General features: G+C 41.0%; 1 protein-coding gene across 6 annotated transcripts in view; it reads right to left on the bottom strand.

The window, feature by feature from the left end:
- Positions 1 to 268: 268 nt before the first annotated feature.
- The window catches only part of TRABD (TraB domain containing), a 33435-nt gene continuing 18908 nt past the window's right edge, over positions 269 to 14795 (bottom strand). For all 6 annotated transcript variants that reach the window (XM_013188367.3, XM_048080803.2, XM_048080804.2 and 3 more), the window contains 5 exons: positions 11252 to 11362; positions 10195 to 10334; positions 7762 to 7934; positions 5745 to 5856; positions 269 to 3492 (listed from right to left, as the gene is read on the bottom strand). In XM_013188367.3, coding sequence (XP_013043821.1) covers positions 3315 to 3492; positions 5745 to 5856; positions 7762 to 7934; positions 10195 to 10334; positions 11252 to 11362 — 714 coding nt within the window. In that variant the 3' untranslated portion in view covers positions 269 to 3314. The remainder of the gene's footprint in view (positions 3493 to 5744; positions 5857 to 7761; positions 7935 to 10194; positions 10335 to 11251; positions 11363 to 14795) is intronic.

Here is a 14795-nt window from a genome sequence, read left to right as displayed (position 1 = left end):
TCCACTGAAAAGTTAGTCTCCCTGGGCGTTCAGCAGGGCAGGGAAACTCATCCTTTTCTTTACTGATAACATGCAGCAGGCAGAAAAAGTCTAGTTTCCTTCCTTCAGCATTAAAGTCAGATGCCCCTCAGTGGGAGGTATTTATTCCAGCTGAAGCTCTTGCTCAGAAAAACATGGTGGATGGTAAAATTGCTGCGTACTAGACCTAGCTAATCAGTGCTTGTTCCCAAAAATACTAATATGGAAAATAAATGCCTTCAAGAGAAACGGTGGTTAAAATATTTTATTTTTTATATCATAGAACATACTGCTGTTTACTTTAAATCACTTTAGAGTAAAGGCACACATTGTTAAAAATACTTCAAATTTACAATACATGTACAAATGCATAAGCAGGTGTACATGTCACCAAAAAAAATACAATATGGCTTCATAAGGTTGAGGTGGGGCTGGGACAATTCAACATATTTAAATTTTACAGGATGCTCTTAACACTGAAAGGACTGACTAGAACAGAAAAGAATGGACCTAAAACACTGATTGTTACATAGACAGTATAACACATTGAATATACAACATCGAGCATTCACGTATGGATTCGCAGGACTGGCAGTTCTGCAAATTCATCAGGCTTTCAAGTGCCACTGAGTAAACAGTGCAGGCATATGATCTGCCAGTTTGCAATAGTGGGAAGGAATCGCAAATTCTCTGTCCACAAACAGCCTCCCTTAAGAATCTGCTGATATGCTTTGAGAAAAAAAAAGAAACAGACTTGAGATATTAACTGCAAAAAGGACTGAATAACAAATGGACAACTTACACTTCTAGCTAAAAAGCGTAACACATTAAGCCTGCAAGAATGCTCCATGACAATCATTTAGCATTAGTCCCACCCAAGTTTAAGGCTCATATCTAAAGTTTACCGTAGATTTGTTTTCTTTTGTGTAAAATTACCTGAGCACAGATAAAGATCTGCAGAGCTTTTAAAATATCTGCAGATACCTTAAAAATCTGTAGATCTTAAAGCGAGATATCAATATATTGATCTCTACCAGCTTAAAAGATCTCAAAAAAAAAAAAAAACAAAGAAAAATACAACCACAAAACAACAACCACCTTTTGGTATTTCAGTAAAGCCAGGAGAAGAATGAGCTTAAGCTTTTGCTTTCATCTCTTAAAAATGTACATAAAGTGTAAGAGAGTTCTTCAAATAGGACTGCTTAATTGTAAACAATACATTAAACCTTTACAAAAAAATCAGGAATCAAAAGTCAGGCAGTCACTCTAGTCTTCTATAAATTGTTTATAAACGCTACTTTTCATCTTGCTAGAGATAGCTGGTGGTTTCTTAAGCACTGACAGATGGAAAATAAAAGGACCCAACTCCACTCCAAGAGCGTGTTACCATTGACACTCCTGTGCTGAAGCAGTGTGAATTGCTGCCGTTCTCGTTTGCTGAGGTGTATTCCCTGCACACCACCTAAGGGCCCAGATCCAGAAAAGCACCTTGCATTGTCTTAAGAGCTCTGCAGGACTGGGTTAGATTTAACAGGTTTAAAGATAAACACGTGCTTAAATGATTTGCTGCACAGGGACTCATAAAATTTGCAAAGTGCAAGGCAGAAAAGCATCAGGTTGCATGGACAGACCAGCTCCCAGCCATCACGGAGAGGGGCATCAGACCCTTAATTTCATTTAAAAAGCTTGAAAAAGACAACACTGCATGGAAGATACATGTACATACTTTCAGCAAACAATAGACCGTTTAGGATGATTTCCAACACAAGGCTCTGGAAATTCACCCTACTATAAACAGTTCGTTGATTTTATCGAACCAGCAAAGAAACACAAAGCACACGATCACCTTTTCCTCCTCTTGCCTCAAACACCGGTTCTCATTTTCCAATCCCAAAAGAAATTAATATAGATAAAAACCCCACTTCAATCAATGAGCAACTGTATGTGAGCCTGAGGAGCAAATGGGCTTCTTCTGTTCAAATACACCAGGTTAAAACTTTGATATGACGATTAAAACTATTCGCACTGCTGAACTGGGACTAGCTGATTGCAGAGGGCACTTTACAATCATCGACAATCCTGTATAAAGGGTACCAAAACCTCCTATTAAGTATGAGACGAGGATTAAAAAAAGAAAAAGAAATAGATGGATGACAGATGGCTGTTCTGGAAAATTTATAAACATCGCAGCAGTCTGAAGTACCCATAATTCTATGTATAAATAGCAAGTAACCCAAATAAAATGCTACAGCTAGTTTGTAAAAGCTAAGTTGAACATTGCTTTTCTATTAAATAGATTAAAATATTCATCCACTGAGAAATCACATCGATAAATAAAATATTTTCATGTATCAAAAATGAGGGGCAGGTACTATCAATTCCAGACTTCTTGTCCCAGTAATGGAAGGTCCGAGAAACAAAAGTAACTTGTACAGTAGTTCTAGCCTCTTAAATTTACAACACTGAATCCAGCAGGATTTGGCTAAATAATACAATTTAAATAACCTAATCTAAAGGAACAGAGTGTCCTGTAAACATCTGACAAACCACATTGCATTCTGATGGTGTGGCTATACCTTCTCTACGCAGGAGAAAGACGATTCAACTGGTGGCGGGAATGAGGGACGCAATCAAAAGGCAACGTTTCTGTTCTTCAGTAAGGCTTGTAAAAAGTGGAGCAGTGTACGTATGACAGCCTGTAAAATTCTGAAATTTTTGGAAAGCTCTTAAGTTTAAAAAAAGCCTAAATGTTTTTAAGTATAAAACACACATTGAGAAGATGTCCTTCTAAGTTATGTTGTAAAAGTGGCTGGCACCAGAAATGACCACTGAGTATTATTATACCCAAGGAAAAAAAAAGACAAAGAATCATTCAAGACAAGTGTCCCTGAATTTCAGAGCAGACACAGCCAAATTTGGTTACTTTGTGTTGTTCTGTTCCTCTGGGAAAAAAAATGTCATGAACATACACTCTTTAAGCTGTCTGTACTACATCATCATTAATATATATTATATATACAGTACTTATATATATAATATATATGCTTGTGTACATATTTCATTTGCCTCAATCTGGAATCATGTGGTTTCATGCAACACACCAGGAATCAAGCTTACTCATTAGATCATAGCTGGTGTAACATCAGTATCAAATCTTTTATTATACAGCAATTCAGCTTTGCTCAGCAATCACCTCTGGGCTAGAATCCTCATTTCCCCCTTCGTTCAGTCTGGTTCCCATCTGTTGCCTCCATCACTCTTGTCAGCCACCTTCACATTGTGCCTCCGCTGGGTGTTCAATGCTGAGACCTTATTTCTGTCAGCTTCTGCAGATAGCTCTGTGCTGCTGGCATCGAGAGAATGAACTGAACTGTCCTTTGACCTATCCGGTAGCAGCCATATCCCATCAGTCCAAAAACCGTTGCTTTTACGACAAGTTTGAAAATCTTACTTGAAGCTGACGGAGGAGGCACGCTGCAGCAGAAGATACAAAACAATGTTAACGCCTGCGCAGCTGGAAAGAATGGGCATTTTCCGACCAAACCACGAATTGTTTCTCCCCTCCCTCTTAGTGCAGAAGACTGAGGGAACAGACGCGTCATGAATGAGCAATACGCTCTTTCTTCTTCAAGGGCTACATCCAAATTAAATAATAATAAATAAAGCTATCCCCACTGGTGTTAATATAAGCTAATATTACCAAAGCTAATATTACCTCCAAAAGAGCTGGCTTGAAAATGCAGCCACGTGCAGAGAGCCCTGTACCTACACTAACAGGCTCCATGGTACCTCAGCTCACCCCACACCTACAGCAGGCATACATTGCAACCCGCATAATCCCCTCGGTGACAGTTCTCTGCATGCCATTTCAAGGGAGTTCTTGTTTATTTATATTGAGAAAATGTTCCCAACATATTTAGAAGCAATCAGTTACAGGAGTGCAAAAACATTGCGGGCATTCTCCAACCCTGTCAGATGCGCTGACATTAGGATACAACTGAACTGGGTTTAGATCCATTTGCTTACATTAGGGCAAAGTTACTACTGGTAAGATCCTGCGTGTTGAGGGAATATACAGGAAGAGATTCAAAAACATACATATTGAACAAAGGATAGAGTAAAGGCATCCCTTTATGCCTTCTTATATGCTTTTCTATCTACTCTTTGCCATTTCCAGTCCCTCAGTGCAATTTAAAGATCAATTCAGACCCTGAAGCAAATAGTAAGATCTGCTCAGAGTCAGGTTCAATGACAGACTCTAAAAACTGGAAGTCTGGGAAACGTGTATGTTTTGATTCAGATGATTTCCAAGACCATTTTGTAACACATAACACAAACTGTAAAAAAAATATTTAAAACTTCTCACTTTAGGTAGATGAAAATCACTGACAAAAAATGTAACTGCTCTGCCACTGCACTGCAACAGCATAAAAGGAAAAAATGTTTAATGAGAAACAAATCCTAATATAGTAATCTTCTCTGCATAATTTGCTTTATATTATTTAAGAAAGTCAATTTAATGCAATATTCAAGACTTAGGGAAGATACTGGTAGTTCTTCCACTTAGTTATGCCTTAGCATGGTAAAGTCAGTCAAAGTCATCAAAGAGCATGAACTTTGATGAAAAAGATCCTGTATGTAAACATGAAGATGTGGTCAGACTTGGGGCTGTTCAGTTCTGAAATGCCAGCAATACAACCAGCATTAGCCATATAATTGCACATTCTTGCAAGCTCATTTTACAGGTTATTTGAGAAGGTGCAGAGGGATATGGATGTCTAGTTTGTAAGTCTGAGCTCGGTTTAGCCTCGAGAAAGACTTAGGCAAGGCTTTTGCACTCTTTCCATTTGTGGATCCAGATACCCAGAGTACCTGGATTTTACCCTCTAAAGCTTATTTTAGATGCCCAGGTACTCCATTCAGCCAGGGCACAGTCTCTTTTGTATTTCAGAGCCTCTGATGAAACAGGAACACTGAGGTGCTTACACAAACATAGTAAATGGCTGTGATAAGATAAAGCACTAATATTTGAAAGGCTCCACTGTCCCAAACCACTGCGGACCGGTATTACCAGATAGTACTATAATCCCTCCTACATTTCTGACGTCCTGACCTTTGTGGCTTTATAGAATACACAGTCTGAACATTTTGGTTCTTTAATTCCTTCTTTTATAGGGCGCATACATCTATTTTAACAGTTACATTGGAGTGAGTTCTGCAGGTGCGTGGCTTAGATCAGCCTGTGTTGAGTGTATTCATTAAAACATACTATTACTTTTATATCCAGTCAAAAAGTCGGTGATAAGCAACAGCAATAATCTTCCCAGAACCCACAGAGCCTGATGCAACAAAAGCTTTGAATCTCACAGTTTGTATTTATCTAAGCTAGACTGGAAGCCTCGTTTTGTCACCTTCTACAGATCTCATTTGAAGTCTCATTTGAAAAGCCTTACACATGGATCAATAGGTTTTCTTTCTAAACAAAGACATTTTCTCGTCTTATTTCCCTCACTAGCCAACCAATTACGTTCTTTTTTTCTTTTGACAGTTCCTTTTCCTTTGCTGCGCACACAATCTGCACAGCAAGTCAGTGAGCTGACAGGGCAGGGATTACAGCAGAGACATTTCTTTAAGCCACAACAACCAAGAAAACCCCAAACAACCACTCATTGCAGATTTTCAGCAAGAGAAGCTGTTACGTCAGAACACAGGAAAGGATGACATACCTCATTATTTCCTGGATATTTAAGTCAGAGTTCCAGTTCTTTTCAATTCCAGGTACATGACCCATCCCAACCACACCAACTACAACAGCAGGGATATATCTTCTAGGTTCAGCTAGGAAAGAAACGGAGACAATGGAATGCATCAGTAAAAGAAGTAGTTTCAAGCTATAAACAAACAGGTAATACGCGAGATTACAGAAGAGTATTTTCTAAGAAGCTCCTCCTCCTACATATTAAAACTTTGTCACATACTGAAGTTAATACGTATCTCACTGACTACCTCTTTTGCTGGAAGTCTGGAAGAAATCCAGCATAACTTCTGTATTGTCAGGAAATATTTGTTCCAGTAAACAGAACTGGCTACACTCCACCCTGAAGCTGGAGTATGAGCCCTCTAAGTTCATTTCTTTCCTTCCCTGCACGGGTCATGTTTCTGCAGCGTTTATTGGGAACAGCCTTGGTCCCTGCTGTCTCTTGAGCAGAGCTTTGCTCACAGCTTTGGACAGCTGGCACGCAACCAGATTGTGATAAAACATGGGCTAACACGCACAAAGAGCCAGAGAAGAGGGCTTGAGACCATGCCTGGCCCTGCTAAGCTGCCCAGTACAGACCTGGCTGCAGCAAGTAACAGCAAAACCTGTGCTATTTGTGTGCAGCAGCCAGCCAGCCACCGTCAGACCACTTCAACACATGCCAGCGCTCGCTCGCCCCTCTGACCTACCAACAAGCTTGCACAACACCCAGTGAAGTTGAAATGTTCTTAAAGTTTTGGGATTTCCTCTCTCCCAGTGGAAAAACCGGCACCATGACACAATGAAAATAATTAACAGAAAAGCTTCTAAATAACGCACAGCTTCTTAACAAAACCACCTCAGGCACTGTCTTGTTTACTAAGAGATTGAGGCAGAGGACTTATCCGCCAGATGATACACTTACACTACTGTCTTTTGTGGCCCCATCTTTTATTTCAAATCCTTTTAATCCATATAAAACCCCTTCGGTTTCACAGACATTCACTAAACCAGTGATCCAGAGACTCTGACCTTAAGGCAAATTTAAAGAAATTAAAAATGCAGGTAAATTGCTATACAATTCTTGTGGCTCATGACCCACCAAGGACCAACAATTACACAAAGTTTTCAGTCTGCTCCTTAGATCGAGTGACTGAATGCATTCCTGCCTACTTCAGCCATGCCACCTGCATTAACAGTGGATATTGTAGCGTTTGGGGAAATTTCATGAAGGCTGCATTGAAGTAATGCTAGACAAGGGAGATGCAAGAACACAAATGCAATCCCTTCACCACTTCTGCAATCACAAGACAGTGCCAGAGGTCTGCACTGAAGTGATTAAAATCAGTAACTACTGAAGTATGCATATATGTATATACACACACACACACAAATATATAAAGACAGGCATGTACATATGAATAAAGGACACGCAGATCACACATGGCAGCAAATTACTTCCAAAGGCTAGAGAAATAGAATTATTCCGTATGCTTACAACTCGCTGAAACATGCCGAGTCTGTATTTGTCACACACACTCAGGAGCTCCTAGGAGCCCAATTTATCATAAGCAAAGTATGATGAATGCTGAAATTAGAGTTAATTATTTTAGCAGGAAATCTGTGCCTGAGCAGCTATTGGTGACAGTGAATTTGGTGAGACAGGGAACACATGCCTCGTCTGTCCCATGCTGTGCTGTAATACCAGATGCCTGCCTTTTGAAAAAGTTGTCAGGCTAATCAGTGTTTTCCACTTTTAAACAGCATAATGAGAAAAGAATCATAATTCGGAGCCTATTGCTCTGTGGAATTTCTTTACTTCTATAGGAGGTTGCAACGGGAGTAATATGCCTTTTAACTTTTCAAGCAGTGTCAGCTTCTGTGACATGCAGCATCTGTCTCGGATAAACCCACAGAACATCACAGATTTCCCAAGAACAACTGAAATCTGTAATTGCACACAAAAAACACATTGCTGGTTATGTTATCTGCTTTAAGACAATTACTTTCTGAAGCTCGAGGTAGTTCTATCTGCTTTGCTGCTTGCTTCAGCATGTAGGTCAAGTAAATATCTCGTTCAGAGACAATCGTTCGATGAAGATCAGGGAATTCTCCAATCATTTCTGCCATCATCTGCTCCAGCAAGTCCTTCTGCTTGCATTTCTCCACATCATCTTTACTGAAAGAAAGGAAACTTTTCTCAGTATCGATGTTATGCTTCCAAAGCCCAATACAAACCAATAAATAAGAAGGTGTTGCACACATTCACATAAACCCACGCTGGACAGTTGTCCTCTCCCAGAGCAAAGCAGTCTGCACAGGCCTGTAGAGCTGGATACTGAACAATGCCTCTACAGTGAGGGCAAGGGAAAGAAGAGAGGTCACTTGCCTTCAGGCAGTTCAACTGAATATTCACCCTTCCCAGTTTAAAAAGCTGAAGTTTAAAAAACTGAGCAAAAGCACCAGGGCTTCAGAGGAAAGAGTTATCCCGGTGTCCCACTTCTACTGTATATTCATAAGCTTAAAAAAGGCAACACAGCACCCCTGAGGAAGCAGATCTGATCGCTGAACGCACAGAGGCTCTATTTAAGGAACAAAACCACACGCTGTCAGGCACAGTATGCAGGGATGGAAGGAGTTCTGCAGCCCTTCTGTCAGTCACAGGCCTTCAGCAGGGAAGTGAAAGTTATTAATCAATTCCCTGAACAGAAGAATAGAAGCGGGCAGGAAATAAGAACTGTGGGAGTGAATTTAACGAGCTTTTGTATTGTTATTGTTATTATTTCAAATAGGTGCTGTTAACCTTTGTTTGCAGCCACAGCTGTGGTACAGTCATGGTTTGTGGCACCAGAATCATCTGTTTTTGCACCACTGTCTATTCAAGAAGGATGCCCAAACTTTTTTTAATACACTTGAGATCGGAAGGTACTACAAATGGCAGAGACAACCGAAGAAAGCCTTGCTAGCTTTCAAAGATCACAGAAACAGACTGACACAAGTCTGATTTTCAATCACTCCATTTTCAGTAGAATCTCGTGTTGATGGCTGAGTGATCTTATCTACACAACCGCCCCCAACAGCTTCCTAATTATAACCACCTTTCCTTCTCAACTCCTACCCACGTTACTTTTAAAGTCACCAATGCTGCAAACCCATCAATTGTACGATAACAATTGGGATATTATGTTAAAGGTATAGTTAAGCACAATTATCTTATTTTTTCAGTTGAAAACTGAAATTACCTTGGGATGAACGAAAAATGTGAGAATTTGCTGAGAAATACGCCCTCCAATGCCCCCCAGAAGCCTGCAAATAGCTTCAAGTTGGTATTAGACTATTAATTAACAAAACTAACTGTATTTAATAGACTGAAAGCTGGCCAAACATTTTACAGATGAATGTAACAAGTATTTACAGGAAACAACAATTAGGTAAATGCTAAAGCTGGGAAACAGAAGACTCAATTGTCCTTACTACAGTTTGAGCCCTGGCCCAATTTCAAGTGCCTGAAAAAAACTGACAGATTACTTTATGAGCTGCATGGAGCTCCCGTCACAGGCACGGAGATCCAGGGACCACGTGCACTGGGAACCCATTTCTGGCAAGCCTCCCACCACTGCAAATCTGGTAGGAGCAGATGGAATTTCGGAGGACAGCTGTGCACGTTCTCACCCAGTTCAAGCAAGTTATCTCACACCTACTTGCGTCCAGAAGCAAAGAGGAAGCAAACTTGGCACAGTGGTTTCTCTAAAGGGCAGAGGAAACCAAACAAAGCAAGAGAAGAGCCATCTGAGAAGTATTACTGTAAGGCAGGAACTCCTAACAGTGTCCCTTTATAAAGGTCACGTTCATTTAGAGTAAGACACATTGCCCACAAACTTAAAAGTGTTTTCTCTTGTTCCCCAAATCTGCTCAGACAGCAGATGTTGACTCAGTTCTCGAGCTGCCCTGATCCAGATGTGACTTAACACAGCAGGCCCAAGTCCTCTGGAAAACTTAAGGCAGTTTAAGTTAACATCCTGAGGCCCTGCTTTCTCTTACATTTACAATATCCACACAGTAGTACTGGGAAAAACTTTAATTTCAGCATTAAAAAAAATAAAAAAAATATTTTTAGTTATTATTCAATTGTACACACCACTGAATCTTTACTTCAACATGATCCACAACCTGGACGTAATGTATCAAAATACCACTAAACAAAGATGTAACAGGATCAGAAAGCCAGCTTTCTTTTAAATACTTCTTTTAATACTTCTTTTTAATACTTTAAATACTTCTTTTAAATACTTTACTGACATGTAGTTTGTATATTTATCTACCTCACTAATTTAAGGTTTTACCACATGAGGTTGCGTACCAAGACCTTTGAGCTCCTACCAAGTCACACTGCAGAGCTGAACAATTCTCTGATAAACGTACGGGATGTTTATTCATACCTGATTGGGTCAGATAAGAAGCAAAGGCCCCAAGCAAGCTTGACTTTTTGCCAGAAAGAAAGTGCAGCAATTGCTCTCTTAAACGTAACAGGGATGGGTCTGTCTCCAAGATGAAATTTACAGAAAGGTACTTTACTAGCCTGGAAGAGAAAATATAAATTACTAGTCAACCTGTACTGAAAGCACAGTATGTTGTTATTAAGATAATGTTCATGTTATTACGTGATTTACCTTAAAAAAGAACAAGTAGTGTCATACTTCAACATCAAGAAATATTTTGGCTTTGCAATAAATAAAGTTTTCAATATACTCCTTCATAAAGGAATACATCAGCTAAAAGATGCTGTAGGTATTACAGTAAAAAAAACGTTAAGTTGCAATTGCCCTCTTCCTATGGAGCTCAATATCTCTCCAGGTGTGAATAAAGTCCAAGGCAAAATAATTTTGGACATTTTGCTTTTAACCAGGTTTGTGATCCTGTCAAATCCTATCACTTTGTCACGATAAAATACATTCAGGAAGGAGCTTATGAAACAAAAACTGATGCTAGATACCAGATGGCAATGCCAGGTGAGACTTTGCTGTAGCTGAGGCTGACGAATTTCAGCACACCAGAGAATTTCTTGGAAGATTTTTACTAAGCATACCTGTTTAAAAACCTCAAACACGCTTTAAAGAGGACAGAGTAATAAATCTTTCTGGATGAATTAGAGTTAGTTTTCATGGACTGAAATCCTGACACCACAAATGACCAGCATCCATTCCCAAAATTCAAAATAGTTATCCAAGAGGAACAAAATAAACTGAAACAAATACCATCAAAAATATCACTTATCATTTAGCCTTTTTGGAGTTGTTTTCACATCAGCTAGGGCTGTGAACCTCTGTACCTTTGAGTATACTTTGAAGCTGAAGATGGTTTTTACCACTTCACAGACTTCAGCACAAGTACAGCCAGAGTGCTCCTTTCTAGTCACTAGAAAATGCCTTTATTTTACCGACTCAGAGAGCAAAAGGCCAAGAATTTGACCTCGGAAAAAACATTTCAATTTCACACCTCTTTGAAAGCCTCCCTGAATTCTCCTCCTGGGGCCATTCCCAGCTGTTCTGTGATGTGAGCAGACACTTTCAGAAGCAGCATTTGCATCAATCCAGACATGACTCCATTCTGGCAAAAAAGGGAGAAAAATGTTAAAAAGAAATATCAACATACTGTGTGGATTTCTTAGAATAATGTACTGTTCACAGTCATGAAAAACATTAAATATCTTAGTGAAGAAGAGACATTGAAGCTGCTTTTTGGAACAAATTCACTGATCAATACCACTCTTTTGTTTCAGCTTATATCAGTTGTAAAGTGGCTTTTCACTTGAGTGTGCAGCCAGACTATCCTCCCTTTCAATAACAACCAAAAATAGGATGGGAAGGGACAGGAGAGCAGCCAGATTTATTTCAGTTTACATTCATTCTACCTGATTGAGGGAAGTGTCTGAATGGCAGAACTGCTCATACAGTACATTTGTTTTTTCTTGATCTGGTTACAAAAAGCCAAAACATAAAAGCACATTCCACTGAACGTACAATGAACGCACAGTCGTTATAGAGATACTGAGGGGGAAAGAGTGGTCTAATCATAAATACTTCCATAACCCCTGTGAAGCATGGGGCTGAACACTAGTTAGGTTAACAGCTGCAGGAACACAGAAAGCTCAGGGTTGTAGAACAATTTGACGTGCACGACTTCAGCACATGAAACCTTAGAAGGAAAACCTCAGTCTTGTGTCTGACGCACTCCCACAAGCACACTGAAGGCTCCTCCTTGCACAAAGTCTCTTATAAAATAGAGACTTAAAGTCCAGAGTTCTTTATTGAAGAAGAGGAAGAATCTCCTACATACATTTAAGCAAAATTTCCCTTTCCTAGCCTTTCAAACAGGGATGAATACAACATTGGAAATCCATCCAGAGCTGTTCTGTCCAGCTCTGGCTGTCCTGCACCCAACTTTATTCTTACAACAAAGACCGAGTGGCTGAGTGTTAGCTGTCTCCAAGAGCAACCCACCCCTGGTTACACATCTCCTTCAACTTGGCATCAGTCCGTACCACTACCAAAAGGAACATGCCCCGCTACCTTGCTACAGGTTAATTTCCTGCTCTACCAGCGGCTTCATGTGACTAAAGATGAGGTTACATAGGACAGATGGAGTGAACAAGACTGCCTGAAGTTACCAGGGGAAGGTCCTGGTCTCCCCTCCCTGCTCCCACGGCCACGCTCAAACAACCCGCCCAGCGCAAGCTTTGATGCTTACACCACCTCTCCACAAGTCGTAGGCAGTTTCTGCAGATAAGCAGATTCAAGAGTCACGAAGGACCAGAACTGGCAGAAGAGAGCAGCTGTTTTCAAAGCCAGTTGAGCATCTGCTTCCCCGTGCTACAAAGCAGCAAGCGAGGTGTGTTACAGGAACAACTGACTGTCGTGCAGTCGCCACCAAATGAATATGCTAAGCAGAAAGACAGGGCACTGGGCTCCTGGGGAGAGACGAGGAAGAAAGAGCAGGGAAAAGAAAGGTCTTCAGCATCCTCGAGACTGAGAAAAGACTGGGAGACAAGGGTTTCCAGAAGTTTAGAAAAAACAACCTAAAGAAAAAGAAGAAAACGCAGCCTGAGGCCATTTGTGGGCTCACACACCCTTCAGGATCAGGTATTCGAAGTCTGCATTTTACACAGTGATGGCTAACAAAGGGCTGCATCTCTGAAATGTGTCTGAGCTGTTTCTGCTCTTAACCTGCATGGGACTCAGTGCCTGCCATATTTGCTCAGCATCACCGAGATACAAGGTGACAGGCAGCAGTAGGGAGGAGCAACCAGCACCAACCGGCCAGCCAGAAAGTGCTGGGGATAAAGAGCAAAATGCAGGAATAACAGTGGGAGCAACACACTGAGAGGTTTTTAGCAATACCAGATTATTCCACACCTGATAAAGGAAAGATGACCACAGGAGAGCAATAAATCCTGCGTGGCTGGCACCCACAGTTCACAGGTTAGATGCGACAGCCACAAACACAAAGCAGTGCACGTACAAAAGGAAACAACTGCACAGGCAGAGGAATGCAGAGCTATTAGCACACAGGGCAGAGGATGTGAAAATCTACCAATTTTATCAGCCTGGCATTCCATAGTCAGAAAGCAAGAAAAACGAGAAGGATTATCAGAAAAGGAACAAAATAGGAACACGTGCTACTGTACCATCTTAATTGGACTTGTGCCTTGAGGACAAAATACGTGAACCAGTAAACGTGCAAAAGGAATACCAAGTGTAGGGGAAGAGGTTAAACACTGCACACTCCTGAGGTTTGGGAACGGATGAGTGAGCAAGATAAGAGCATAGCTGACACCATGACTAGCGTGGGGACAGCGAGTAGGATGGGAGAACAGAGGAATAATACCCTGGCAAAGTGTGACTGCAGGTTCTGATGCTTTTCTCCAGGCATCTGCTACTGGTAACTGTCAGAGGCCTTCTGGAGGACACAAGCCTTCCCTCGGGCTCAGCACAGCCACGCTTTTGCTATGTATGGAGAACACAGCCTAGGGAGCGGGGCTTGCAGCTACCCTGACTCTGTAACAAGTTACAGATCCAACACCGTAACTGCAGAACTGCGGGCAGAAACAAGCAGCGTGTATTTTAGACCTCTGGATTTCTTCTTTAAGAAAAAAATAAAACCAACACTAAATGGCACAGGTACAGCCCTGTACAAACACAACCTGGCTACAGGGAAACTGGAACTGGTTTCCCTACTGCTGTAAATCCACTGGAGGCTTAGACTTAAGGCACAAGTGACTGCAGCCCCCGTGGGTCTGTATGGATATACCTTCACCTACCAACTCACAGCGTATTTTATTTAACAGATAGTCCTGTAGGTTACCTAAGCACAGAGGGATGTATTATGCTGTGCAAGAGGTTTTTTCACTGGCCAGAAGCATAATAAAAATCATGATATATTCCTGCACAGGTAACTTCATCCTAAAGTAGTAGGTTATAAAAACAAGTCAGGTTGATCTAAGGTTTTGGCAAAGGAGAAAGAGTGCTGGTGGCAGCAAAGAATAAGGTTTCCTGCCTTCTCCTTTGTGCCAGGACCAGCAGACAGCCACGTAGGGACATAACGCAGCAAAAAAGCAAGCCTTATTCAGGCTGCCATGTGCCCGTGAGCTCTGCTATGGACAGAGGACAGCGGAAACATGAGGCTGGGGAGAAGAGACGACAAAACCAGCCCTACCAGTTTGATTTAAGCCAACTGCTACTCTGCAGTTCAGGCAATCCAGATTTGAGCCAAATCCCAGTCTGCACTAGGCTGCTTTGCTTAATGGAAAGCAAACAGGTGGCTCTCTGCAAACTGCAGTAAGGGTTTTGAAATCAGAGGTGGGGCTGGAGGGAGGCTCTTTTTAACCCACAGCAGTTGTTGGATAAGCTGTGAATACCAGTGATCCACTGCAAGCCTGCAACAGTTTCATCTTAACACTCTCCTCACTTTCCAACTTCGGTTACAACTAATAGAATGTAATTTTACTGCTTAAAGTTTATACAAGCAATTATAAAAAGACACT

Source organism: Anser cygnoides, chromosome 1 (assembly GCF_040182565.1).
Source record: "Anser cygnoides isolate HZ-2024a breed goose chromosome 1, Taihu_goose_T2T_genome, whole genome shotgun sequence".
Classification (NCBI taxonomy): Eukaryota; Metazoa; Chordata; class Aves; order Anseriformes; family Anatidae; genus Anser; species Anser cygnoides.
The sequence above is the reverse complement of the archived record's forward strand: the minus strand, read 5'-3'. Positions and strand labels throughout refer to the sequence as shown.